The 27,835-nt window shown below is 56.6% G+C and overlaps 1 protein-coding gene across 3 annotated transcripts; it reads right to left on the bottom strand.

The window, feature by feature from the left end:
• Nucleotides 1-642: 642 nt before the first annotated feature.
• On the bottom strand, nt 643-27,624 carry SLC37A2 (solute carrier family 37 member 2). 3 transcript variants are annotated; one of them, XM_008142575.3, is made up of 19 exons: nt 27,274-27,624; nt 13,588-13,669; nt 13,057-13,150; nt 12,855-12,933; nt 10,710-10,845; nt 10,291-10,367; nt 9,051-9,217; nt 8,572-8,609; nt 8,138-8,290; nt 7,754-7,844; nt 5,580-5,642; nt 5,115-5,200; nt 4,300-4,348; nt 4,058-4,131; nt 3,729-3,807; nt 3,496-3,593; nt 3,140-3,204; nt 2,905-2,961; nt 1,463-1,523 (listed from the first exon to the last, which is right to left on the bottom strand). In XM_008142575.3, exons 1-18 carry the CDS (start codon nt 27,330-27,332, stop codon nt 2,931-2,933), a joined length of 1,521 nt encoding a protein of 506 aa, XP_008140797.1. In that variant the 5' UTR covers nt 27,333-27,624; the 3' UTR covers nt 1,463-1,523; nt 2,905-2,930. The 3 variants fall into 3 exon arrangements, with proteins under 3 accessions (XP_054568436.1, XP_028002773.1, XP_008140797.1); XM_028146972.2 differs by lacking the exon at nt 2,905-2,961 and having other exon boundaries at nt 1,426-1,523; XM_054712461.1 differs by lacking the exons at nt 2,905-2,961; nt 3,140-3,204 and having other exon boundaries at nt 643-1,523; nt 27,274-27,623.
• Nucleotides 27,625-27,835: the final 211 nt, after the last annotated feature.

Genomic DNA, 27,835 nt, shown 5'->3' with positions numbered 1-27,835 from the left:
ATAAATCTCGATAGCGTCAACTCAGTCAGTCCACCTGCTTTCAAAGCCAGAGTACGGGCCACGCTAAGACGTATGTGCACGTCACCACTGGGGCCGGTACTGCCTATTTCACATTGAGAAATTGCATCCGGCTAATGCACTGGCCCAGTGTCCCAGCTGATGCAATGGTGGTGTCTTCCGTGGGGCTTTAAGCTCCCGGACTGCCCCACCGGGCATCAACGCTGTCATGAGCGTCTCCTCTGGAAATGACCGCTGTGGCCAGCCCAGCACACAGCCTGGAGGCCCCAGGACACTGCCTCCAGAGCCCACGGGAGCCCTCGCACCTGCACAGCCAGCAAACGAAGCCTGTATCGGTGCTGAGAGGCGGCTTCGGGGGTCAGACAGAACGCCACGAGCTAGCCTGGCCTGGCGCACGCCGGGGACTTGAGGGGGCAGAACAAGTCCACCCGGAGCCCCAGGGCAGAAGAGGCCACGGCCGAGAGCTGCAGGCAGCTGCACGGGTGACAGCTCCTGAGGGACCCAGACTGGTCACCCCGATCCCTATGGTCAGGTGTTAAGTCCTTTTCCTGTGTCCACTGTCTATTCCGTTCCCAGAAGAGAGCAGGCATCCAGGGAGCACTCAACAACCACTGACACTTCTTTATCAAAACACTGGCATTTTAATCAAAACACACACTGGGCCCGGCCGGTGTGGCTCCGTGGTTGAGCATCCATCTATGAACCAGGAGGTCATGGTTCGATTCCCATCAGGGCACATGCCTGGGTTTCGGGCTCCAACCCCAGTAGGGGGCATATGCAGGAGGCAGCCAATCGATGATTCTCTCTCCTCATTGATGTTTCCATCTCTCTCTCCCTCTCCCTTCCTCTCTGAAATCAATAAAATATATATATTAAAAAAAACACATACACACTGGTATTTTCAGTCCTGGCTCCCACTCCCCACAGCACTGCCCTGATGTGTGGTCTCTACTTGAGACATAGAGGTCGGGACAAGGGTGCGGCAGAGGAGGCCCAAGAATGACGCCTTCTGCACCTCCCCCTAGTCCTGGCCCTGGATACAGCAACGATGCTTCAATCCAAATGGGTCAGGAGGTAGAAACAGGTTCAAATGGCGATCAATGGCTTGTGAACAAAGGGACGAAGAGAGGCTGGGCTGCTCTGAAATCGGGTCAGAATCCCATCTGTAGGTACAAGCTGATGACAGAGGTTCAATTCTGCACAGAAAGGACAGACATGCCTTTCCCGGCGTTGGCCCTGGGCAGCCTCGGCCTCCGTCCTGGGATCTGAACCAGCAGGAGTCTGAGCAGGTATTTCCCTCTGCAGGATGGAGACGCCTTCCGCCTGGCCGGCCTCTCCCCATGGAGACTCCCCCAGCCCCTCAGGGTCCCCGTGTGCTGGGAGGGCTGGTGTGAGAATCAAGAGGCTTTTGTCTCAGTGTCCCCAGATTCAATGGTCTTGCCACGGGGAGCACTTTGGGGCCCTCCACGCTTCTCTTCCAATCGGGGCCTCATAGTTCTTGATACCTGAATGAGGAAGAGAGAGAGAGAGAGAGACAGTTTAATAATCTCCAGCCCCAGCGGTGGGAACAGGGAGAGCGGACTCCTGGGGGTCCCTTCATAATTGCCTTCATCCCTGTTCTCTGTAACCAGGGCTCCCTCTCGCCTCTTCCGCGGGGAACAGAAAGCCAGATTAAATTAAAACCTTAGGATATTTGTACCACATCTGGCAGCTTTAAAAAGCAATATCACGTATCCCATGCCGTCTCGGCCTCGGATCAACCGCGGCAGGTACGTGGGGCTAAGCGGCTCCGTTTTACACGTGGGGACGGGGAAGTTCGGAGAACGTGGCCAGGGCCTCACAGGGGAAGGCGAGCGGAGAAGGCGGGCTGCCCAGGGATTCGTGGTTCCCGCCCAGAGCTCCTCTGCCCTGGTTCCTTACTCTGCTCCCCACCCGGGCCTTTCAGAGAAGGACCCCTCACACCAGGGACACTTAGGCAACCCGATCCCCGGGCCACTGTTCTCTCGTCTCTAACGGGCCTGTCTGCCTCTCCAGGTGGCTGGGAGGTAAGCTAAGGATCTGACGTCAGGCTGCTCCAGGCCCAGGGCAGAGCTTCCTAAATGTTCATTCCTCCCCCTTTCTGCTTCTTTCCAATCCTTCATCCCCCAACCTCCCCGCGGGCTGGCTCAGGGAAGGCAGCTGGAGGACCCACTGGCCCCAGGGCCTGTCCCCCTGCTCCTCCAGGCCAGGGCACGACAGAGGTCCTCAATGCCTCCTCTCTCAGTGTGTCGCCCTGAACCTGGTTCGCCCTGAACCTTTACGGCACCCGCCCCAAAGGGAAGCGCTTCCCCACACGGCATGCTGGTTACCAGGACCCACATTTCCCATCCCCACCAGGTCCACAGCTCTGCCAGCTTCCCGATAGCGGGGGGGGCCCTGCTCAGGGGGAGAGCCAGACGGGCCAGCAGAGCCCTCAGCCCCAGCGGAGCCCCGCTCAGCCACCAGCCTGTCCGCGCACGCAGCCTGCGCACCCACCACCACTGGCTAACAGGCAGCGCACACCAGCGGTCACCGCCACGCATTCGATTTTTGTCCCAGGGGCTTTGATTGGCAACCGCTTCTGTCTGCACGCCGCAGGCAGGGGCCCAGGGGCTTGGTTTCTGAGCCTGAGGTGCACTTGCTCCCCTAGCGAGGAGGCTGCGACCCTGCTTGCAGCTCAGGCCTCAGGAATCACTTCCCAAGCACCCTGCTCTGCGGGGGTGGACGGCCTTTGGAACTGGCCCCCAGGAAGAAAGAGAAAGTTGCGGGTAGGGGTGGGGGGGAGGAATCACTGGAAGAGGGAGGCTTTGCAGGCAGGACCCATTCCGCTGGCACATGATTAGTTACAGACTTGAAGGAAATACTCACAAAAGTCATGGGGCTTGAGGGAACGACTACTGCGTGTGGGTTAAGGCGAGACAAGAGCTACGGAGACACACGGGACAACAGAGGGCAGGTTAGTGGGGCCGGGGCGGGGCGGGCGTTCACGGAACTCATCGAGGTCCGCGCGGAGCTGGGCTCCGCCGCTGCCGGGGTGCCGCGTGCCTGACCGCGGGTTTGACCTGAGGTGGGAGGCGGGGCTCCCGCTCTCCGGAGGACTCACCCTGTGCCTTGGCTCAGGTGTGACTTCCAGGCCAGGATCTCTTTGTACACCAGCCGGCAGAGGAGCTGCGGGGAGTTGGAGGCACAGAGGGAAGGGAGCAGTGGTCAGTCGCCAGTGCTGTGACCAGTAACGGGCTGGCAGGAGGGAACGGGCCGGCAGGAGGGAACGGGCCGGCAGGAGGGAACGGGCCGGCACACCGCTTCCTTCAGCAGGGGTCTCCGTGGGAGTGGCGTGGTTCTTAGCAAAGGGCTGCTGTCCCAGAGCCCCTAGGGGACCATACTTTGGGCCTCCAGGGCTCTGGCCTGGCAGGACAGGACACCCCACAATGTCCATCTGTGCACCCCAAGGACTCTTACCAAGCAGGCCAGGACGTCAGCAGAGATGAGCATGTAGAAGACGTTGTTCCAGCCCGTGGGCGAGATGAGCCCGGCCAGCAGAGGCCCCAGAGCCGCACCTGTGGAGCGCAGTGTCAGGGCAGGGCTCCCGCCAGGGGACCCGGGGCCCGCCCACGTGACGGCAGCAGCCCGAGGCGTATGTCCAAGACAAGGCTCAGTGCTCGGCCGCCAGGAGCCAGAAGCCAGTCACAGACCTATGGAGCCGGTGCCGTCGATGATGGCCGTGACGGTGGACAGGGCCTTTGCGTTGCCTTTCAGGCTCTGGTGTGTCCCCTGGGGAGAGAGAGCAGAGTGAGGCCCGAACCGAGAGGCAGCACCGGGCGCCGGGCCTGGAGGGGCGCTGACCCCCCGGGACAGGCCTTGGGGCTTGGAGTAGAGGAAGGGCGATTCCGAAGGACTTTGAGGACCTTGTCTGAACCGGCCAAGAAGGGAGGAAAGGGCTGTGGGGAAAACGAACCAGGAGATAGAAGCCCCGACCAAGACCCCCAAGTGACCCCTGGCTTCCGGGAGGCGGCCCACTTACGAGGTCAGCGGAGACAGCCGTGGTGATGAGCGCGTAAGGGCCATTGACCAGGGCCCCGCAGACGATCAGCATTACTGAGGTGTCACAGAGAGCCGGTTAGAGATGCGGGGCTGCACCCAGCCTCAGCCCCAAAGCAGGAGACCCCTGGCATCAGGCTGAGCACCTCTGCTTCCCCGTGCCTCCCACCGGCGCCCCCAAGGCAGTGCCCTTCCTGAGGCCTGGCAGGGCTGGCAGCGTCTCACCTATGGAGCTGGCAATCCCGCTCTGGCCAAAGCGGTTGTACAGGAACAACTAAGAAGGGAGAGGCAGCGTCACGCCCAGGCTTCCCACGGGCCGCCTGTGGTGGACAGGAGCCCGGAAGTCTGGGACAACCCCCTGCTGCCCTATATCCAACAGGTCACCCCACTCCTGCCCTATATCCAACAGGTCACCCCACTCCTTTTCCTTCTCATACCAGGTCTCACGGTCCTTAAACGTCCCAAGGATGAGGGTGTCTGAGATCTGGAAACTTGTTGTTTCCTTCCCCCCCCCGAAAGTCTCTCGTATCTAAGCTCAATTTCCTGTTCTTTCCTTGGCCAAGAAGTTGATCAGCCCTGGACGGTATGGCTCAGTGGTTGGAGCATTTGGGTCAAGGGCATGTACCTCGGTTGCAGGTTCCATGGCCAACCCCCATCCTCCTTTCCCTCCCCCCACCCCCATTGGGGCTCGTGGGAGAGGTGGCCAGTCCATGTGTCTCTCTCACATTGATGTTTCCTCTCTCTCTCTCTCCCCGCTCCTCCCTTCTACTCTCTCTAAAAATCAATGAGAAAAATATCCTCGGGTGAGGATTTAAAAAAAAAAAAAAAGTTTATCAGCTGGTCTCCCCTTCTCCACCAAAGCCAAATAGTCACTAATCCTTTCTGAACTCCAAGTCTGGGTCTCTTTCCTATGCACAGGGATGCACCCACACACACGTCCCTCAGTGGTTGGAGCATTGGGGGTGCCCAGGTGCACACCCAGGTCCGCAGCCTCACGCAGGGACAGACGCACACACACTTGACCCTGAGCGTATACACACCATGGGGGCGGCCAAGATCAGCATGACGCAGCAGGTGGTGGCCCTGCCATTGGTGTAGTCGGAGATGAGCCCCGCCAGGATGCCACCTGGAACACAAACCAGCCCGCTCACTGCTGCCCAGGGCACGACCACAGCCCCCCACCCACATGGTACCCCCTCCAACCCCCCGGGCCAAGCTCGGCCCCATCACTGCCCGGCGCTGGCCTGGGCCTCCAGCAGAGCATCTCCCTTAAAGTCCTCCCTGTACAAGCATGTCAAACTCGTGGCCACATGCCTCGAAACGAGTTTGACGTGCTTTCTGCACCCACTGCTTAAGGGGAGAGCAAACACGAGAGCTATGGTTCTCCACTGGGCAGGAGCCCTATTTTTCTCTGATGCCACCTGCCCAGGTCCCGTTCTTTCTGCAACCCCGCCCCCCCCCCCCCCCCCACAGGAGGAGAGGGGAACGCAGCGCAGAGGCCCCACCTGTGATGCCACCGACGTCGAAGAGCGTAGACAGGTCCCCTGCCTCCTTGGCACTGAAGTGAGCTGTGGAAACACAACTGTGCGGTCAGGCCTGAGGGCTCGGGGCGGGCATCCCGGGGCGTCGGCCAGAAAGACCGGCGACGGTGCAGCCCACGGCCTCCTTTCCCAGAGGGAGGCGTGAGGACCAGGGGAAGGGATGCGCCAAAGGGAGTTCACAACAGTTTGGGACCCCAGCCCTGCTCTGCCTTCTTCCCCCGCAGGATGGCCTTGGCCTCCCAGACTGGCCTTCCCCTGAAAGCCCTGGGCTCTGGCCTAGGCATCCAATCCCCAGGCCACCTTCCCCTGGGGATCAACCTCTCCCTGCGCCTCGGCCCAACCAGCCGGTGTCTGCTCTGCTCCAGGCTGAGCGGCAGGCCACCACCAGGGGGCGTCACATCCCCCTGCGATCTCCGCGGAGAATCAGCCAGGGAGGAGGCTCACCGGAAGCAGGACCTCAGGTCCCAGCCTTGCCCAATTGTTACTCAGCACTAGAAGCCTGAACTGCAGCCCAGCCCTCAAGGTTGACTCATCCTCTGACACAAGTCAGCACCGAGGCCACAACACAAAGAGTCGCCCTGTCCGCGAAGCTGCCTGAGGCTCCACCTCTATGTTTGCAAGGGGCCCCTCAGACAGGAGCTGTGGGGCACGTTACAGCTTGAAATGTGGCCCTGACTGAGCCCCACCGTGCCCTGTCTAGAGTCAGCACAGTACATGGCAAGGCAGCCTTGGCCCTCGGCCCTCCCGTGGGGCTTGGAGGGAGCAGCGCAGCCTGGGGGAGGGGCCTGGCCCTGGCGGAGCTCTGAGGCTCAGGGACAGGGGTCTGCTTGTTTCTTTTTTTTTTTTTCAATTCTTACCCGAGGATATGTTTATTGATTTGAGAGAGAGAGAGAGAGAGAGAGAGAGGAACGTTGATGTGAGAGAGAAACAATGATCGGATGCCTTTTGTATACATCCCAACCAGGGATCGAACCCGCAACCTTTTGGTGTACGGGATGATGCTCCAACTAACAGAACCACCTGGCCAGGACCAGGAGTCTGTTTCTTGATGGAGTAGCCACCTGACCCAAGGGAATAGCAAAGACCCAGGCCAGGCCGACATAAACGTCCTTTTCAACCACAACAGTGACCTCTCCTCATCTGTCCATCCTTGGGCGGGGCAGAGGCAGGAAGAGCGGTCCAGGAGCTGGGCCGTGCAGCCAACCCAGCACCGGGCAGAGTCCCATGAGGCTCCCAGCAGCCCCTTGGGAGAGGAGAACAGTGTTCCCCTCCAGGCTCCAAGCTGTGGGGGTGGCTCACCAGGTCTTCCCCGGGTTGGCAGAATCTCAAGGGACTACGGGAGCATTCAAAAGGCAGACCTTGCCCTGATTGGTTTGGCTCAGTGGATAGAGCAGTCGGCCTGCGGACTCAAGGGTCCCAGGTTCAATCCCAGTCAAGGGCATGTACCTTGGTTGCAGGCACATCCCCAGTGGGGAGTGTGCAGGAGGCAGCTGATCAGTGTTTCTCTCTCATTGATGTTTCTAACTCTCTGTCCCTCTCCCTTCTTCTCTGTAAAAAATCAATAAAATATATTTTAAAAAACAAAAGGCAGACCTTTTCTAGAGCCCTCCAATCCCACCAAGCAGCCTGGAGGTGGGTTTCCCCTACACTAAAGGATGGAGAAGTTGGGGGGGATTACAGAACAGAGCTTCCGGTTCCTAACTCAGCCCAAGGAGGGAAGGGTGGCTGGAGTCAGGGCCTGAGGGGTAGCATACAAGGTTCATCTTCACATTTAAAAATAAAAATCGCACCTGGCAGGTGTGGCTCAGTGGTTGAGCATTGACCTATGAACCAGGAGGTCACGGTTCAATTCCCAGTCAAGGGTACATGCCCGGGTTGCGGGCTCGATCCCCAGTGTGGGGCGTGCAGGAGGCAGCCGGTCAATGATTCTCTCTCATCATTGATATTTCTATCCCTCTCCCCCTCTTTCTTCCTCTCTGAAATCAATAAAAATATTTTTTAAAAATAAATAAAAATCACTCTTTGCCCTCCGAGTGGCTCAGCCGAGATCCTGCCTGCATCCTGGAATCACAGGCATCACGCAGTGGTTTCCTCTCGGACCAGAAACCCCTTCCTCGCCGCTTCTCCCCGGAACTTACCCACATTGAAGATGTAGAGGGGCAGCCAGTAGAGGAAGGTGTAGCTGACCAGCTTGGCAAAGAGCAGACACAGAGAGAACTCGATGACACCCTGGGAGCGGAGCAGAGGGCACGGTGAGAAGGGTGCAGCCTCCGGGGCAGCTGAGCACCACCCAGCACCCTGCACCCCTCACCACCCGAAGCACCTCCAGCCACACCCACTGTCATGAGAGCAACGTGTGCGCCGCCCCAGCGCTGTGTCCAGACAAGCCTCCCTGTGACCCAGCCGAGGCCCCTCCTGTGACGAAACTCTGGAAACCCCAGAGCACCCTGCGACCCCCTCTCCCGACATCCTACAGAGAAACCTAGAGGGCCCCGCCCCTCTCCATTCCCCCCGCTTCTCACCGGGATCATGAGCGCCCCCCAAAAGCTGATGGCCGCGGGCTGAGCGCCTGGCTCCTTGGAGCATCCTGCGGCCGCCTCCAGGCTGCTCTCCTGGTGGCAGTAGGGGTTGTTCCCGGCGTCCTCAGGGCTGTCCTGCTTCTCATCCGGCTCCCCCTGAACAGAGATGAGACCGTGCTGTGGGCACGTCCATGTGCCCCCTCCTGCCGGCTGGAGGGATGGCCCTCGTGAGAGGCAGGGGCTCCGAAGCGGGGAGAGATGTGAGTCCTCTTGGGACTGGACTGACCACCTGAGGCCCCCCCGGGCTGCGAGGAGCCAATCCAAGGGCTTGGCATGGGGCCTATGAGGTAACCCGGCTCAGAGCTTCCTCCTCCAACCCCCAGCCCTGTCTGGGGGTGCAGTGGGAGGGCAGGGAGCGGTGGGGGGTGCACACTCACGTGGTGCTGAGGGGTGGTGCAGTCCACATCCTCTGGGTCTGAAACAAAAACCTTCTAAGAAGCTTTCCTCAGGCCGGGCCCTCCCCTTGCACTGGGACTGGTCCCCACCCCCAAAGTGGCCACACGAGGGAGCCGGAGCCGGAGCCGGAGCCCACCTGCTAGGCCTGGCTCTCCATCACCTGCCTTGTCACTAATGCCTCCGGGACTTCCCTTCTCCTGCTACGAAGTGGCCCTGCTACCTGGGCTAGCTGACTCAGGCTGTCAGGGGTGGGATGAGAACAGCGAATGTGGGAGTGTCCTGTCTACCCCCCCTTCTCCCCTCACACTCAGCCAGCACTTGCCAAGCACCAACTAGCTCAGAGCGGTGGCTTGTCCCGAGTCCCACATCCGGTCCTCCCGCTCTGTGACCAGGCATCTTCCCCTAGCCAGCTGCCTTCTCCCAGAGCTACGGGCCCTGTGGGGAGGGAGGGTCCACTCACACTCGATGAGAAAGAGGAAGGTGACGATGCCCATGGCAGCCGTGATGACACCGGGGACGACGAAGGACAGGCCCCATTGCTCGCTCACCCAGATGCCGGCGATCAGGGAGCCCAGGATGTTGCCCACGGATGTGTGGGAATTCCAGATGCCCATGATGAGCCCCCGCCTGGAGAGAGGGAGGGAGTGAATGAGGGAAGATGAGGAGGGGGAGGGGAGAAGAGCAGAAAAAGTAAAAAGGGAAGCATAGGGTTCACCTCGATTGCCCTGGCCAAGTGCAGAAAGCTGGCTGCTCCGTACCAGGGAAAGGGGAGGGATGGCTGGGATCAGACGAGGGACAGCCAGGCCTGCAGACCTGAGCCGGCACACAGGGCCTGCCCGTGGAGCTCTGCTGTCCTCAGGGGTCAAGACCCCCACCCCCTCGTCTCCCTTTCCTGTGGCTGTAACTCTAAAGCACTGGTCCTCAACCCCCAGGGGACTGGGCCATGTCGGGAGAGTTTTGGCAGTCACAGCTCAGGATGCGCTAGCGGCACCTAGTGGGCAGATGCTGCTAAGCATCTACAATACACAGCTGGCCCTCAGGATCAAGAATCCTCCAGCCCCAAAAGTCAACAGTGCCGAGGTGAGAAGTCCTGCCTTAAAGCAACCTTTTTTTTTTTGCATAAAACCTAGCTCAGGCACAGCTGGCGTGGCTCAGTGGTTGAGCATCAACCTATGAACCAGGAGGTCATGGTTCGATTCCTGGTCAGGGCACTAGTCTGGGTTGCAATCCCCAATGTGGGGCATGCAGGAGGCAGCCAATCAATGATTCTCTCTCATCATTGATGTTTCTTTCTCTCCCCCCCCTCCCTCTCTCTCTCTCCCCTTCACTCTCTCTCTCTCTCTCTTCCTCTCTGAAATCAATAAAAATATGTTTAAAAAAAGAAAAGCCAGCTCAAGGAAAAAACAAACAAAACCCACAGTTTTACAGGCTTCTTTTTTGCCTTTAGGAGAAATGGAAATTCATTTGTTACGAGGAAAAGCATAATTAAAGTTGCTGTTTTATGCGTTAAAACCTAATCAATAGAAAATCAGTACTGCTTTTGTCACTGACATGTTTATCTCACTCAGCATATGCAACTCGGCAAAATGGAGGCAAGTTTCTAACTGTTTACCCTAAAATGACGTTAGGGGCCCAGTGACCTCCTCACTACCCCCGCCCTCCCAGGGAACCTCCTGCTCACACTCCTTTGTCACACTCACCTCCCCTTCCCAAACCAGTTGCCCACGCAGGTCACCACCGAGGGCCAGCCTGTGGTCTGGACGAGTCCATTGCAGATCTGCAGGGAGAGAGCAGGCAGGTGGGACCGGCCTGGCATGCTGCCCACTCCCTGCTCTGACCCATCCCGGGCTGGGGAGGTTCAACATCAGAGGCCCAAGATCCTTTGCTGCAGAGACCCAGTCTCAGGCACCGTAGTGACCCGGGGTGTGCTCAGTGCAGACTTACGGAGGGGGAGAATGCGTGACCCTGGGAGGTGAGACCCTATGGGGCATAACACAAGAGCAGTGGGCTGGGCGGGAGGCGTGAGGGCCTCCTTCGGCCATGACCTGGGGCGGGTGAGGGGGACTGGATTCTTCCTGAGATGGAAACAGCGGCCCGAGAGCAAGACGGAGGCTCATACCTGAATGAGCACGAAGTACCAGAGCACGTGGATGTCCCAGAAATACCCCAGGCCAAAGAGCGAGGTGAAGAGGCCACTGAGCAGCATTCCGGCTGAAAGGTAGTAACGAAGAGGGAGCCGCTCCCCGAAAATCCCACTGGAGAATTGAGTTAGGTTTGTGGTTAGCCCCGCGATCTGCACTCCTCAACCCTGCCTCCATTTCTTCCCCCAGCACTCCACTGGGCGGGGCGGCCCTGGCCAAGGTGACCCACAGTGACCTCTGTGTTGCCACAGCCAGGGACACCCGCTGCCCTCCACTCACTAGGCTTCTCTGCTTTACTTGAACCTGCTGACCACGCTCCTAGATCTGTTCTCCCGCTGGCCTGCTCCAGGTCACTCTGGAGGGTTTCAGCCCCTCCCCCTTGGCTGACCACGCCTCCTCACTGATTTTCTTGGGAGCCTCTCTTGCAGCATTTTTGCGGTTGTAACTACCACCGAGTGCATTTCTTCAGTCCGCTCTCTCCCCCGGCGCTGCCAGCACATCCAGATACTTCTGGACACCTTGGCCTGGAGGCCCCCAAACACTTGAGACTCAACACTCGAAAACTGAACTCTTCCTCCTTACCCCACCCAGCCCGCTCCGGTGCCCTCATCGGAGTGAATGGCACCACCGCCCGTGGCCACTCGAGCCAGAAACCACAAAGCCACCTCCATCCCACCCTTCACATTCAATCTCCAAACCCACCAATCCTACTCGTAAAGAGTTCCTAGCATGTCGTCTTTCCACCTCTATTACTGCTGTTCCAACTCAGTGGTCGGCAAACCGCGGCTCGCAAGCCACATGAGGCTCTTTGGCCCCTTGAGTGTGACTCTTCCACAAAATACCACGTGCGGGCGCGCACGTACAGTGCGATGGGAAGGAGTACCCTAATTAAGTGAATAACAATGCACCTACCTATATAGTTTAAGTTAAAAAAATTTGGCTCTCCAAAGAAATTTCAGTCGTCGTACTGTTGATATTTAGCTCTGTTGACTAATGAGTTTGCCGACCACTGTTCTAACACAAGTGCTCTCCAAGCGTAGCTGCGCCCAGCCAGTGTGGCTCAGTGGTTGAGCATCGACCTATGAACCAGGAGGTCACGGTTCGATTCCCGGTCAGGGGCACATGCCCAGGTTGTGGGCTCGATCCCCAGTGTGGGGCGTGCAGGAGGCAGCGGTTTAGTGACCCTCTCATCATTGATGTTTCTCTCTCTCTCTCCCTTTCACTTCCTCTCTGGAACCAATAAAAAAATATATTTTTTGAGTGTTGCTGCACTGTCATCCATCTGCTTCCTCGCATAACCAGGCCTTCGGCCTTGCCCTCCCTTTACCTGCCTCTCGTCCCCCTCGGCGTGGCCTGTCTGAAATGTAAATCTGAACACGACACCCCGAGTGGAACCCTCCAACGCTCTCCTGTGCCCATGGCCTGGCCCACGTGGCTCATTCTCCAGCCCATCTCCTGCTGCTACCTGCACCCCAGCCCTGATCACGCCGCCTCCCACTTCCTTCCTTTCCCCATGCTAGCCTCCTGCCTCGCCCCTTCCCCACCGCCACCCCCTGCTCCGCATCGGTGCCAACAGCATCTCCTTCAAGAAGCCTTCCCTAGTCCCTCTTCTCTAACCCCGGCCTGGACTAAGTGGCCACCCCGGAGCCTCCGGAGCACCCCGGAACCCCCACACTGTGTGTACCCAGCTGCTGCTGGTCCCGTCAGGCTGAGAGCTTGCTGGAGGTGGTACCTGCCGGACTCCTGGTGACAAACACCATGCCTGCCTTGCTAATGGAGGCCCAGGACCAGAGACAGGGCTTCCTGCCCGTTTTTGCATCCAGCGCCCCGCCTTGAAGGATCCGGGTCCAGAACAAACTGTATTCCAGCCACACCACGGACCCTGCCACCCCGCGCGGAATCAGAAGGAGCGTCCGGGAAAGGCTTTCCAGGAAAAGAGCGACTGGAAGTGGGAGTGACCACACGGGGAAACGAGAATGGCTGTGGCTGAGCGCACGTGCAGAAGTCTCGGTCTCATTTCCACCGGGGGAGCTGGCAGCTTTGTCACTGTGACCCGCTGTGCTCCCCGGTGAATGAGGGCGGCAGCAGCTCGGGACCACCCACCCCGGCCCCGCCCCGCTCACCTGATGAACATGCCGATGGCGTAGGCCACCAGGAAGGCGTTGTCCACGGCGCCCAGCAGCTCCTTGTAGTTGTCCTGGTCTGGAAGCGGAAGGGGGAGACAGCTGAGCTCGCTGCCCGGCTCCCCTGCCCCTGCAGGAAGGCCTCTCTGGCCCTGGACCCCCTTCCCGGGGAGGGTGGGGGAGTAACTGGCCCCATTCTTACCAAACGGAGGCCAGTTGCACCAGGTGGTGTCGTTGGGACTGTGGGTGGCATTGGGGGGCTGGATGATCTCTGAGCAGTTCTGGTGCAGACGGCTCTGGACAGACAACGGGATACACGGGCCAGGGGCCCCTCAGCCCCCTCAGCTGAGAGGAGCAAGCAACTCCCTCCCCAGCCAGACCAGCTATACTGCCTCCCCACCGGCCTCTGCTCCAGCCTCTGGCACCTCCCCTGGTACAGGGACAGGAGGCCATAGCGGACCCTCAGTGAAGGCAGAGCCCACAGAGCCCAGGGTCCTTGCTCGCTCATGCACCACAGCCACGGGCCCTGTGTCTCGGTGAATAAACTCACAGGAGCGCTAGGGCGGGTCTCTGCAACAGGAGGGCTACTAACAGAGGGAGCCGCCAGGCGGAGGAGCCGGCTCGGTGGCCGCGGTAAGAAGGAGGATGGTCCTGGGCCGAGTTCCGGGCCCCTCGCCTAGCACGTATTTCTCTAGCATCTCCTGCATCTTCCCCACCGCTAGGCCAGCCTCACCTTCACCACACTGATGGGCTTCCTGGACATGTGATAACACGTGTAGATGAGGAAGGTGAGCAGCAGGATGAAGCCTCGGTACCTGCAGGGAAAGGTGGGCGTCCGGGTTAGCAGGGAGATCGGACCCAAATTGCCGCCTAGGCCCACGCTGCCGCCCCGGGCCTCAGCGCCTCCACGTCTCTGCCTTCAGGCCCCCTCCAGACACGAGAGTCTTGGGCAGAGGCCACAGGGAGAGGAGGAACAGATGCCCAGGCCAGGGTGCTCAGGGAGCCCGGTCTTCCTGGTCCCAACTTCCAACAGCGCTGGCTCAGCACCAGCACCCAGCATGCCTCTTGGCACCTCCGTCACCTCTGCGCTCATCCGGCCTCACTGAGGTCAGGGTGCCTGGGTGGAGGCATGTGTGAGAGAGACGGGGAGCAGGGAGCTAAAATCGTGTTTAAAATACCAGAAATGACGGGAGCGGGTGGGAGGCTGAGAGGGGAGAAGGGTCTCTCTCCACAGTGAGCTCAATAGTCCCTGTGAGCTCAGAACACAGCGGAACCAGCCCCCGGCGGCCTGTCCCCCGCAGAGCCCAGACCGTACATGGAAACGTGGCCCCAGGGGAAAAGCTGCAGACAGAACCACGTGCTCTTCCTGGTCCCGGTCTCGCCTCCCGCTGGACAGCAGGGTCATTCCCTCCATCTGTGGCTCACACATCACATGTGCCCCCTCACCCCCCACTTCTCACCCCGTGCGCTGCCGTCTGGGGTGGAAACAACGGTTCAGCCAAACACCAGTCAAGTTTCCATGCATGCCCGGCTGCGGGCCTGCGAAGGGCCTCGGTGCCCTGAGTCACTGTCTGCGTCCCCAGCAGAGATCAGCTGAGCTGAGTCAGCAACTGGCGTCAGGAGGTGCATGGAAAATGGGCTGCAAAAGGGTTCCCTGCCCAGGAGAAAGGGCCAGGCACTCAGAGAGACCCAAAGCTCTGGTCCATTCAAGATCTCATGGTGGGGGTGGGAGGGGGAGGAGGCTGGGAGGGACCTGAAGCCCTCTGCATCCCTCAGCGCCATGAACCTAAGGGGCCGGACAGTGGGACTCAACCGGCCCTTCCTGGAATCTACCTCCAGAACCCACACTCACTTCTTCTAAATGTGTCACGAAGGGAATTTAGGCAGAGCCTGAATTTAGGGTGGGCTCCCAGGCCCTTCTCTAGGCACGCCTGGATGCACGCTTTCTGCCTCGGTTCTCTGTCTCCATTCTCTCCATTGCCCCCAATTCATCTTTTTTTTTTTAATATATTTATATTTTTTTATTTCAGAGAGGAAGAAAGAGACAGAAACATCAATGATGAGAGAGAATCATTGATCAGCTGCCTCCTGTATGCCCCACACTGGGGATCGAGCCCACAACCTGGGCATGTGCCCTGACCGGGAATCGAACCGTGACCTCCCGGTTCATAGGTCAATGCTCAACCACTGAGCCACACTGGCCGGGCCCCAATTCATCTTCTGAAAAGGATGAAGGCACACGTGCCCCGCTTCATTCATTACCCACTTTTCCAGGGGCTCTCCATTCTGCTGAGGACGAAGTTCCAACTATCTAGCCTGGATCTCACGTTCCCCTACCACCTGGCCCCTCCGGCTACCGGCTCCCAAGGGTGCGTGGGTTCTCCAGGGACCCTGGGGTTACTCCAAGGTGACTGTCACCGTGACGGGCATCAGCAAGCTTGGTGGCAGGAGTGTTTCCCACCGTTGGCATTTGGCTCATGACTCCTAGTCAGGGGCTTGCAGACTCCGAGGGGAATTTGGAGGGGGTGCCCAGCTGGCCTTCAGAGAGCGATGGATGGAAGAAAGCTGCAGCCCTACAGGTAACCCCTGGGGGTAGCTCCCTGCCGGGGAGGCTGCCTGGTCGGGAAGAAGCTGAAAGCTCTGACTGTGTATCAGATGCAAGCCCCTGGTTTCCTCCTCAATTGCACACGGAGATAAGCACCAACCACGTGTGCCTCGAAGAGAGGCGAACCCATAACTGCTCTCACCCTGGTCCCTGGTCCCTGTGGTGCCACCATGAAGACTCTGGGCCTCAGCGGAGCCTATCTTGGCTGCCACACGGACGCAGCCACTGACCATGGTGACAAATCACATCTCCTCTGGATCTGAAAGGTCCCCGAGGCGCTGGCTCGGACTGCTCTCCCCTGACGGGCCCGGCAGGGAGGCCCCTTGCCAGCGATGGAGCCTGGTACTGCCTGGGAAGCCAGGCTGCCACTCAGCAGCCACGTGAGCCCTCTGAGGAGCTGCTCAGAGCCAGTGAGGGGCTCGCAAGTCCAGCGTGGCGGCCAGCCGCCCTGTCCTCCCACCGCCACTCCCCACCGCCACGCTGCTTCCACCCCAAGCGCCAGGACCTGCCCACCGAGCAGGGACCCAGACAGTCTCCCTGGGCTCTCTCCTGCCGGTGTCCCCGCTGTCCTTCCCTCGCTGCTCCAGGCACTTTTCATCTGGACTCCTCTCCGGACCGCGGGGGAGGGGCCGTGCCACCACAGGACACAGCGATGCCAGCTCTGACATCTGATTCTCCCACCCACACGTGTGCCTACTGCGTGCCAGGCACTGGGTAGGGATCCAGCAACATGCCAGAGAAACGGTCGCAGGGATCTCTGCCCTCGGGTGCTCACAGGTCAGGGGGCGCATACAGAATTGGGGCACAGTGCTACACAGGCGGGCGGCCATGCACAGCAAGGAGGCACAGGAGGGGCGCCGAGGCCAGCTGGGGTGGGAGGCGAGGCTTCAGCGGAATCTTCAAAAACAAGCAGGGGGAGGCCAGGTGGCTCAGGGCATGTGGAAGGCGGGGCTGAGCCACGCTGGAAGGAGGCAGGGGACAGGTCATGTGGGGCCATGTGGTGACAGTGATGGGAAGGCACGGAAGGGGCTGGCATTTTCTAGGTCAGAGAGGTCTGGACACCCCCCGAGGCTCTGCTCTGTGCACTATTTGGGGGAGCTCGGGGCAGGCTTCCTCACTGCCTTTTCCATGCTGCCAGCCCCTCCCCGGCACACGGCTTCACCGTGGGGAACCCTCGGAGCTACATCTCGGGGAGTTGGAGTCTCAGTAGAAAAAAAAAAGAGCGAGGACTTGGGAATCAGGCAGAACCTGGCTTCACTCCTCACCCCCATTTGCTCACGTGAAAAGCGGAGATCGGCACCTTTCTCGTAGGGTCAGTGACAGGTTAGGGAGGTGGTGCCAACGACCAAGGGTCTTATGAGTTCCGGACACCCAGCGGGACAGCTGCTGGTGTTTTATTTTTATGTTTTAATATATTTTTTATTGATTTCAGAGAGGAAGGGAGAAGGAGAGAGAGATAGAAACATCAATGATGAGAGAGAATCATTGATTGGATGCCTCCTGCACACCCCACCCTGGAGATCGAGCCCGCAACCCGTGCGTGTGCCCTGACCGGGAACTGAATTGTGACCTCCTGGTTCATAGGTCGATGCTCAACCACTGAGCCACGCCGGCCGGGCAGCTGCTGGTAGTTTAAACTTTCAGATGGGGAAGACGAGCTGGAGGGGCTGAAACACCCCGTGCTGCTCTGTTACAGGCGGTGAGGCGGGGTGGGCCTGGCACCACACTCCTCCGGGTGGCGGGCGTTCCAGCCCCTGGACTCCCTGGGAGGTGGGGATTGGGAGGCCAGGACTCCCCTTCCGCCCCACTCCCCCAGTATTCACACCTGGGCCAGCTGAACCACCCGGGGCAGGTGCCAGTGCCTGCGGGGAGCCTGCCATGGTTCAGAGCAGACCCGGCCTGCCGGGCCTGCCACGTGACCTGGGAGCAGACACAGAGGCTCAGCAGAGGTGCACGCTGCCATCCCGACTGGCAGCGCTCCCGCCCTGGCGGGGGCAGGAGGCCGCCACTGCGCTGAGTGATGCTGGGCCTGGCACGGCCCCCTCTGGGACTTCCTGCCTGGGCTCGGCGTGCCGGAGGGATGAGCTCAGTCTCCCAGCTGGCTGGGCAGAGCCTGCAGCCAGGCCTCCTCTCCTCTCCGCCCAGCCCTCTTCCCATTCCACTTTGGCCACTGTTCTGAGAAAAAGGCCCAGTTCAAAGGGGACCGGGAACATCTGTCCGGTTAAGGGCTGGGCTGAGCTGAGGGCAAGGCTGCCAAACGCACAGTAACTCGCAGGAAAGACAGCTGACGCGCGCCAGCAGCGTGGGCAGCCGCAGGTTTCACTTCTCACAAGCCCTGCCTGCAGAATCGGGAGGCCCCGAAGGCGCAGGGGGCAAACACACACACAGCTGGGCTTCACCTCACTGCCCCAGGGTGGCTGCGAGGGCGGAGGATGGCAACCTGGCACAAAGGTGAGGCTGGCCTGGCACAAGGGCCAAGGACCAACGCACATGAGTGGTGAGGTCCCCAGACCGGGGCCGGCTTTGTTTGCCAGAAGCGGCCCGTTTTACACTTGATCTTCGCCAAAGGGCAGAGAAGCGACGAAGCAGCGGCGCTTTTTAGAGTCCCACCTGCCGTGCGGGCACTGGATACCGGGCAACCACGACCAGCAGAGAGGCGGGCCGCTATCTCAAGGATTAGCTGACGGTCCAACGGATCCTCTCGGGGGAGCATGATATGACTTTGGCTTTATCGACCATGGTATGACTTTGCACTGGGACCGCTTCTGAGATAGGAACCAACTTGTCACAAAGCAGCAACAGAGAAAAAAAAAAACACCCACAAAAAACAAAGGATCTATTGGACCTACCACCAGTACAGAAAACAACAAGGGACCTTGGCCTTAGAAGATGGTGGGAAGAGGTCCCTTTCCTGAGTGGCCACCCAGTCGGTCACCCCCCACTCCCTGCATCCCCCTTCCTGGCTCTGCATCCGCATTGCTGACAGTCCCTCCCCCATGTAAGGCCGGTGGGAACTTACACTCCCTCCTCAATCAATCCTGCCACTCCCTGCCCTAAGAGGGGCGGCTACTAGGTGTCTAGGGCTTCTCACGTGGCTCCTGGCTGTGGCTGCAGGGGCCCGTGGCACTTGCCCTGGGAAAACAGACCTGGTGGCCTGTCCGTGGATGTGCCTGTTCTAGGACTCAGCGGGACTGAAAAGGATAGAGTGCTGGGCTCTGTAAGAACCAGGCCAGCCGAAACCGGTTTGGCTCAGTGGGTAGAGCGTCCGCCTGCGGACTCAGGGGTCCCGGGTTCGGTTCAGGTCAGGGGCATGTGCCTTGGTTGCGGGCACATCTCCAGTGGGGGGTGTGCAAGAGGCAGCTGATCCATGTTTCTCTCTCATCGATGTTTCTGGCTCTCTATCCCTCTCCTTCCTCTCTGTGAAAAATCAATAAAATATATATTTTAAAAAAAAAGAACCAGGCCAGTGGTGACAGCGCCGCCGCTCCACGCCCTGCCCAATCCTGCCCTGCCCCTGGAGACTTCACGTGGGGAAAGGCCAGCCTGGGACAGACACCACAGGGCAGGGTCCTGAGCCAGGCCTTCCGTGCACAAGATGGCACAGCGACAGGCCAGGTCTGGGAGGGCCTCTGGGCACTGAGGACATGGAGCCCTCCTGGAGCAGAGAGCCAGCCAGCGAGTCCTCTACTGTTCCCCTTCCTGGGACTCGGGGCGCTTGCTCAGAGAGGCCAAGATCACTCAGGGCTTGTCCCCCGCCCGCCCCGCACACCTTCCCACAGGAAGCAGACATCAGCTAGTAGCCACGAGGAGCCCGGGACTCTACAGAAGAATGAGTAGGTCACATAATGATCTTTTTCAGGGAAGAGGAAAACATGATTGTTTTGCTTGGAGAAGGGAACTAAGTAGGGGAGCCCTGTGCATCCAGGCAGAGTGAAAAGGCACGGCTTTAAGCTCCAGCTTGAGGTTTTGTTCAGGCAGCTGGACTAAGCTGGGAAGAGTGGGAGGGTTGGGAGGGTTTGGAAGAGATGGTCAACGGGTGTGACGTCGGTCCTTCTGAAGAAGGGCTAAGCCAGTGGTCGGCAAACTCATGAGTCAACAGAGCCAAATATCAACAGGACGACGATGGAAATGTCTTTTGAGAGCCACACTTTTTAAACTTAAACTTCTTCTAACGCCACTTCTTCAAAATAGACTCGCCCAGGCCGTGGTATTTTGTGGAAGAGCCACACTCAAGGGGCCACAGAGCCGCATGTGGCTCGCGAGCCGCCGTTTGCCGGCCACGGACTTAGACCATCCAAACCCTCGCTGCCGTCTAGACCCGTCCATGGGGCCTGGGAAGGTGCCCCCATCCTGCTCTGAAGGAGGGAAAGAGGAAACTGCAGGGAGGAAGAGGAAGCAGCAGCCGAGGGGGAAGCAGCAGTCACACTGGGCGGGGGAGGGAGGGGGGACCTGGGTCACGCGCCCTGGCTCAGCCCTGACCCTGAGAGGCGGAGGAGAGGGACAAGGCCCCGGCGCTGAGCTCTCCGGGTCCTGCTCCAGGCCCTCGCCTTCCTTTTCAGAGCATCCTGTCACCGTCATTGCTCGTCTGAAGGAGGCCTTTCTGCCACCCTCACCGAGTACCGCTTTGCCGCTTCCAGGAAAATAAGACAAAAGAAAGCCATCTTGGCAGCACTGGGGCCCCAGATCTGAGTCATCGCAAAACAGGGAAAGAACTTAGACCATAAGAGGATGAGTCTTAAATTCTGGTTCAGCTGCTAGCCGTGTCCTTGAGCAACTTGCTTAACCTCTCTACGCCTCAGTCTGATCTTCTTATAAATAAGATAATAATAAGCTCCCGCCACACCAGACTGTTGTAGGATTAGACACAAAAGCCAATGGATCCGCAGCGTGAGCCCTTGGCCGAGTAAGGGCAGAGCCATTCATCCCTGCAGCAGCCACCCGCCAGCCTCGGCCCCTCCGGCCCACATGGAAAGACTCAGGTGTGGGGACACGGCCAGGTGGGAGTCACAGCTCCGGCTCCCCTGCCTCCCCTTCCCCAGTCCTGCTCATCCTGCTGGTCCCTCCTCCCACAGGCTTCTCCTCTCCTTGGCCTGAGCTGTTCCCCTCCCAGGGCCCCAGGAAATGGGCCCAGCCCCACAAGGACAGCCCCGGGCATCTCTCTGGCAAGATGCCCATGTTGCCAGCTCGCAGACATGTCTGTGCAGACGCTGCCACGGAAGGCAGGGCCCTGACCAGGCCCAGAGCTCGGGAGGACGATGAATGGCCACGAACCGGGTAGGAGGAGGGGCAGGAACCCGTGCTGCCTGCCTCTGGGCCTCATCTCAGGGGCTGAGATGTTCCTCAGTCCGCTGGGCACCTGCAGCTGCAGCTGCACCTTCTGGCCTTCAATACACAGGCCACACCTTCACTGCCAGGTCCTTGCTCCATGCCCTGGGCTCACAGTACCTCCAGCTCCACCAAGTCACCCGCTACCTTTTCCTCTAATGAGGAGGAATCCCTCCCTCCGGAGCAACGCACCAGCCCCCGCCGATGCTGACTGTACGCCAGGCACTGGGCTGAGTGCTTTAAATGACTTATTTAATTTCACCAAAACCCTGTGATATAGGTACACCGTTTTTTGTTTTTTGTTTCCATTTTATAGACCAGGACCTGGAGCCTTAGAGAGATAAAAATGATCTGCCTAAGGCCAAATGGCCTTGTGATCTCTCCCCCTTCCGTACTCTCAGCAGGAGGACAGCTTGGGCGGCAGGCTCACCTGGATTCAAATCCCGGTTCAGCCATTTACGGCTGTGCGACGCTGGACAAGCAGCACAGCTTCTCTGTGCCTCAGCACACCCATGTCGGGTGGGGGGACTCTGCAGTGAGCTACAACTCAACGAGGCCTGATGCTAGTAGGAAAAGCAAGTGGAGGGATAGTCCATAATCAGTGCCCAATGGGAGCCTGCCGCTGGCCTGGGAGCCTCAGGCACCGACCTCCTTTAACCCTCACATCTTCCCCGGGAGGGATTCCCAGTATTCTCACTTTATAGGCGAGGAATCCAAAGTTCAGGCCCAATCCACCCTCGCTGTGTCCAGCTACGCCTGCTTCCTCCATTCACCTAGAATACCTTCCTTGGGGACATGCAGAAGCAGTAAATTTGGTAACAGGCGTGCACACCCTCTCTCCAGCTGAGCCTTCGTTCCGAGAAGGGAGGACCATGTCCTCTCCATCTCTGCAGGCCTCCAATCTCAGCATCATCATGTGCCTACAGTGGGAACTACACTGAGTGGCCAGATTATGATGATCTCTGAACGCATAATAATCTGGCCACTCAGTATATATATATATTAGAGACCCAGTTCATGAATTCGTGCATGGGTGGAATCCGGCCAGCCTGGCCAGGGGGAGGGGACATGGGCGGTTGGCCAGCCTGCCTGCTGGTCGAACTCCTGGTCGAGGGGACAATTTGCACATTAGCCTTTTATTATATAGGATATACACTGAGTGGCCAGATTATTATGCGTTCAGAGATCATCATAATCTGGCCACTCAGTGTATATTAACACCGACTGTTCGATAGGAGTCCAAACCCACATTCACGAGGGAAGAAGAGCATTTATCGCGCCCCCGCCATTAGGCACCGGGGTTCAAGAATGGACACATACCACGTTTGTCCTCTAGAACCCACCTTTTACCGATGGGGAAACTGAGGCTGAGGAAAGCTAGCTGCGCGGGGCATACAGTGGGGAAAGGATTCCGGGCCAGATCTTCCTTAAATCTGGGAGATTCGGGCGAGCAGTGGTTGGATTTATGCTTGAAGAAGCGGGTGAATGACGAGTGTGGCTGTAGAAGTTGTGTCCTGTGTGTTTGCCAGCTCTTCCAAAATGCTGGTGTGGGACAGGCCGCTTATAATCAACCACTCTCCCCGCATCCACCCCCACCCCCACCATTTTCACTGAAATATGTTACTCTGGTTAAAGGGTACAGTCGATATCTGTGAATGAGACTCTATTAGGAACAATAGTGGCAGAGAGGTGCAAATTTGCATACAGGGAAATGAGATGTGTTTTTGTTTAATAATAAGAAGAAAATAAAAGTTTTACCCTAACGTAAAGTGACTGGTTGTTCCAGAATAAGGAAGAGGACAATGAAGGACAGAACCTGAAGGGTGTGTGGACAGGGGATTAGATTTGCCTTGGATTATAGCAGCTGCAGATAATGCGTTAAAAAGAAGCAATTAACATTTTTGTTAATTGGTATTTGTTTTAGGAAATTTGTCAAAGCTGGCTCAGTTTTTATTTTATTCCTATTATTTAAGAAAAAGAGGATGTGGTTCCTTTAGTATCGGAAATTATGTCAATGCAAACGTAGAATTTGGTTTTCTCTCTGTTAAAATCACATTTTCTTGAATATTGGTCTGCTCTTAATGAATTGTAAAATGTTATTATTTTTTTTTTTACCTCCTATCTAATCTGCCTAGATAGCACAAATTCTGTGTCTTACCAGAATAATTTCCCACACTTTTTAAAGCAAAAAAAACCCTCTTAGGAAAGCACCATTTCTTTACGGCGTTACCTTCTATGTTTATTTTTAAACATAATGTTATTACTTTCAAATGGGTGGGGCAAGGGCTGTTTCTTAGCACTCATGATAAGCGTTCAGGCCTCCTAATCACCTTTGTCTTCCCCCAACCAAATCCTAAACAAACACAAATCAAATAAAGCGTTCAGGATATCTTTTGTACCTAAAACTACCTTTGAGATGCCCTAGGGCAGTGATCGGCAAACTAATTAGTCAACAGAGCCAAATATCAACAGTACAACGATTGAAATTTCTTTTGAGAGCCAAAATTTTTAAACTTAAACTTCTTCTAACGCCACTTCTTCAAAATAGACTCGCCCAGGCCGTGGTATTTTGTGGAAGAGCCACATTCAAGGGGCCAAAGAGCCGCATGTGGCTTGCGAGCTGCATGTGGCTTGCGAGCCGCAGTTTGCTGACCACGGCCCTAGGGGACTTCTGGAAAAACCACAAAGATCAGTTCTTTCACCTTTTAAAAAGAGAGGGGCTAGAACTAATCAGGTGTATTTCATATGTTATTGTTGAGCAACTGCACGGAAATAACTGTGAAACCAGAAGAGATGCTCAGCCTTCTCTAAGTTAAATTTTAAAGGGAAAATGTTATTTATATAAATGTTTCAGAAATTGCATGCTGTGTGAGAAGTTTCTACAGCTTTCTTAGTGCCCTCTCTGGTCCACGGTTTGTTTCCATGGATCAGCATCCTGCTGATACGTTACCTGATAGTAACGGTATATAGTGTTACCAGTCATGATTTGGGTTGGGTTTAAAATGTTCTCTGGGCTACAACCTCACTTCTTTGAGTCTAACATCTTCTAGGTCAGTGGTTTTCACCAGGGCATGTACATCAGACTTTCCTATGGAGTTTTATTAAATACAGATGTTTAGGATTCACTCCAGGCTTACGAACTGAGTTTAGTTGATATTCTTGGAATATCCTTGGTACATATGTAAATTATGTCTTGGGGTTTTTATATACCTCAAGATTTTTCCTCTATAAAAAGCATGTCCAGCCATTTTTTTTTTTATAAATCAGATGTTATTGTCTAGATTGGGGGAAGGGGTGGCTTTATTTTGTTTTGCATACTTCAGGAACAACAATAAAGCAGTCCTTGTTAGCTCTTTTGAAAATTATCAGTAGTACGTTAATCTGCTCCTTTTTAGGTCTCTGTCATTTACAAAGGGCTTTTGTTTTGTTCTCCTCGGAGGCTTCCTAAAGGCTCTGCGATAGAGGTCCAAGGTCTTATCTTTAACAACCAAGAACTGGCTCGGAAAAGTGCTGTACCAGTCACTTGCTCTTGGACACTCGCTTCTGATGGCATCGCTTAGACACCCTTAAGGACATACCAACGGACTAAGTCAGGAATTTTCAAAGCTCTTTAGTCAAGAAGCAGACAGGTCTGTGAGGCTGCAAACCCAACTCGGCGAACAAGAAGCAGCCACATAGGAGTGAATAAACTGGCGAGGGATGCTCGCTGTTTGTGATTGGAATATTGTTGACGTCGTGTTGGTGTTCTGCTTTCTGGATCTATAAGGCAGCCCTTTCTCCTTCTTCTCAAGCTGTATGTAGCCCCTAACAATTTAGTAGACTCTGTTTTAGTAAACCGAAATGAAACATTGGTGAATATCTTATTCCCCCTACCTGATTCCCCAGAATTCAAAAACTTTTGTTGAGTCTTCTTGCTTTTCATAGCAAGATGGTTATTTTCAAAAGTTCAATAAGCATCTGTCCTTTTTTTTTTTTTTTTTTTTTTTAAAGCAGGGCATAGTTAGAAAAATTGGTTATGCAACCAAGGCCTTCCCTGGAATGTCGTAATTAACAACGATGCTCAATTAATTAGACATACTCAGCCCTTTTTAAGGAACCAAGGTTGACTGTATGGAGCCAAGACTAATAAAACCCTCCCAAGAAAATTGGCTTATTGTTTTCCCTTATATGCAAATAAGGGAGGTCACTCCCTGGCCAGCCCAGAAGCCTTAGGATATTTGGGGGACCTCAGGGAAGGAGGACTTTGCCCAAATGTACAGGCACAGCAGGTAAAACCGAGTGGCATTTCTTGGCTTCCTTATTTCGAACCGTCACCAATAACAAGTGTTTCGAAGTCCAATCTAAGATTCCTTATAAAAAAAAAATCCAGCAAAACAAACTTCCCAAGGCCGATATTACAAAATAGCCCTCTTGCTACACTTATATCATACGATCATATCCAAGGAGACAAATCTTATTTTATGAGCAAGCCTGGTCTTTCTTTGTGACTGTTTGTTATCAGCGCAGGGGAAGCTACAGGAAATACTTCTGTGATTCACTGGAGAACTGCAGTGTCTAGAGGACTCCTCTCCGGCTTATCCGATTGTGCCTTTCATTGACCCACAGGCTGTTGACAGGGCTTCACGGGGGTGGGAAACTAAGTCAGACAAAATACGTCTGTGAACTGGCAGTTTCAATAGTCTTTCCTCCCAGCCTGTGGAAATACTAGTTTCGCCTCAATATTCCTGATTTATAAATGGGCATGCTCTTTGGAGTCTCTCTTTTTAAAATTGTGGTAAAATATATATAACATAAAATTTACTGTTGTAACCATTTTTGTTGTTGTTGTTGTTGTTAATCCTTATCTGAGGATATTTTTTTCCAATGATGTTTCTTTTTTTAGAGAGTGGAAGGGAGGGAGGGGAGAGAGAGAAACATTGATGTGAGGGAGACACATAGATAGGTTGCCTGCCGCACGCGCCCCAACCAGGGCCAGAGATGGAATCTGCAACACAGGTTCGTGCCCTTAACCGGGACTTGACCCCTTGGCCTGGAATCGATCCTCAACCCTTTGGTGAGTGGGCTGACGCTCCAACCACTGAGCAACACGGATGTTCCAACCAGTGAGCCACACTGTCCAGGGCCCACTTTAATCCTTGTTAAGTGTACGGTTCAGTGGTATTAACCCCCTTCATACTGTGGTGCAACCATCGCCACCATCCATTTCCAGGACCTTTTCATCTTCCCAAACTGAAGATCTGTCCCCATTAAACAGTAACTCCCCATTAACCCCTCCCTACATTTTATGTTTCCTAGATTATAACATCTTCTGATTCCCTCGTTATGAGTAAAATAACATCTTTAACACTTGTTCATTTTTACATCCTTATGAGAAGCAGGTTTTCTCTTTTTCTGAAAAGATCTATTTTAATAGTTCCAAGCTCAAAAAGGACCAAATGAGTCATGTATAGAAGTGAAGAAGGCTGGAAGGAATGAGGACTGTCACCAATAGGAAAGACCAATAGGAAAGCCCATAGGGTGGCCAATAGGAAAGCGCCTAGAGTGGCCAATAGGAAAGCGCCTAGAGTGGCCAATAGGAAAGCGCCTAGGGTGACCAACCAGCCCAAGGACCAAGGGGGTCAGGAATGTGGGATTTTACGTTTTAAAACTAGACCGAGTTGGTCACGTTCAGAACACGTGCCCCATCTAAAGGGGAATCTCTTAAGTCCTAGTAAGATAATTTGGGAGTTCAGGCCTGGTATTGCTTCATCTGTTTTTTAAGAGAAGCCAGGAATCTGGCTATGTTAAATTTTATAATTTGTAAATGTTGGCAACAAACGATATTAAAACAACAACAACAACAAACACTCTGCAGACCAAACCAACTGCTCCAGGGGGTGGTCTCTGGTGAAGAGTGAGCTGAAAGCTCTGCACCACACACACACACACACACACACACATACACACACACACACACACACACACGGCCATCTGGGGCCGCCCTGGGTCAGGAGGAAAGCTACTGTGGAAGTGGCTCACTCACTGTTGGGGTTGCCCACTGTTGGGGTGACTACCCAGCTGAGCGGCTGCCTGCTCTGGTCTGAGAGATAAGCCCTCCCGGTAAGTCCCTGGGGGCCGGGAGCCCCTGGAGACAAGCTCCCGGGACCGCGCGTTCTGGCCTTTGTGTGTGTGTTGTCCGAGGGGAAAGGGGCACTCCACGACTCCAATCGCCACTTTCCAGCAACTCCACTATCCCGGGTTTCCCGGGCCCCAATGCAAGTGAGGGGCCCTGAAGGTCCTCCCGAGTGTGTGTGTGTGTGTGTGTGTGTGTGTCCCAGCGCAAGCCATTCGGGTTCACCTTCCTGCGGCGCCGCAGAAGGAGCCTGCGCTCAATCAAGCGCAGCGAGGCCGCCCGCCGCCGGGTCCCGGCCCCGGTCCACAGGCTCCCGGCCCGCGGAGGGGAAGCTGCCCCAGCCCGGCGCGCCTCCCTCCACTCCCCGCGCTGCTCACCAGCTGTCCCTGGAGAAGGTGCGGAGGAACCAGATGCCCGGAGCCAAGGAGGACCGCATCCTGCCTGCCTGCCGGGGCCCGAAGTCGGCGGCGAGGTGCACGGCGCGGGGCGGAGGGTGCGGGGCGGCGCGTCCCAGCCCGCAGCAGCTGGGTTTAAATGCCCCGCCGGCCGGCCCGCCCCGGCCCCGCGGCCGCTGGCCCGGAGCCCCCGCCCACTTGCCCCGAACCGCCCTGGAGATCGGCCGGGTGCAGAGCAGAGCGACTGCCCATCCTCCGGCCGGTCCGCCGGCGCCCGGTGTTCTCCCGCTTCGCCTTGGGCTGGGGGCCCGCGGCGCGCCGAGCTCCTGGGGCCGCGCCCGCCCTGCGCTCCCCACTCAACCCCCGACGGGGAACCGAAAGTCACACCCCACACTTCTCAGCTCTACGGGACGACCCGTCTGTCTCAGCTGTTCTTGCGACGCCTTCCTGTCCTGAGAAGTGGTGTCCCCGATGCAGACGGGAAACTGAGGCACACCGGAGGGCCAGAGCTGACACCCGGTGGGTGGTCTCATCATGACCCACT

The sequence above is a fragment of the Eptesicus fuscus genome, chromosome 23 (genome assembly GCF_027574615.1).
Source record: "Eptesicus fuscus isolate TK198812 chromosome 23, DD_ASM_mEF_20220401, whole genome shotgun sequence".
Lineage (NCBI taxonomy): Eukaryota > Metazoa > Chordata > Mammalia > Chiroptera > Vespertilionidae > Eptesicus > Eptesicus fuscus.
The sequence above is the reverse complement of the archived record's forward strand: the minus strand, read 5'-3'. Positions and strand labels throughout refer to the sequence as shown.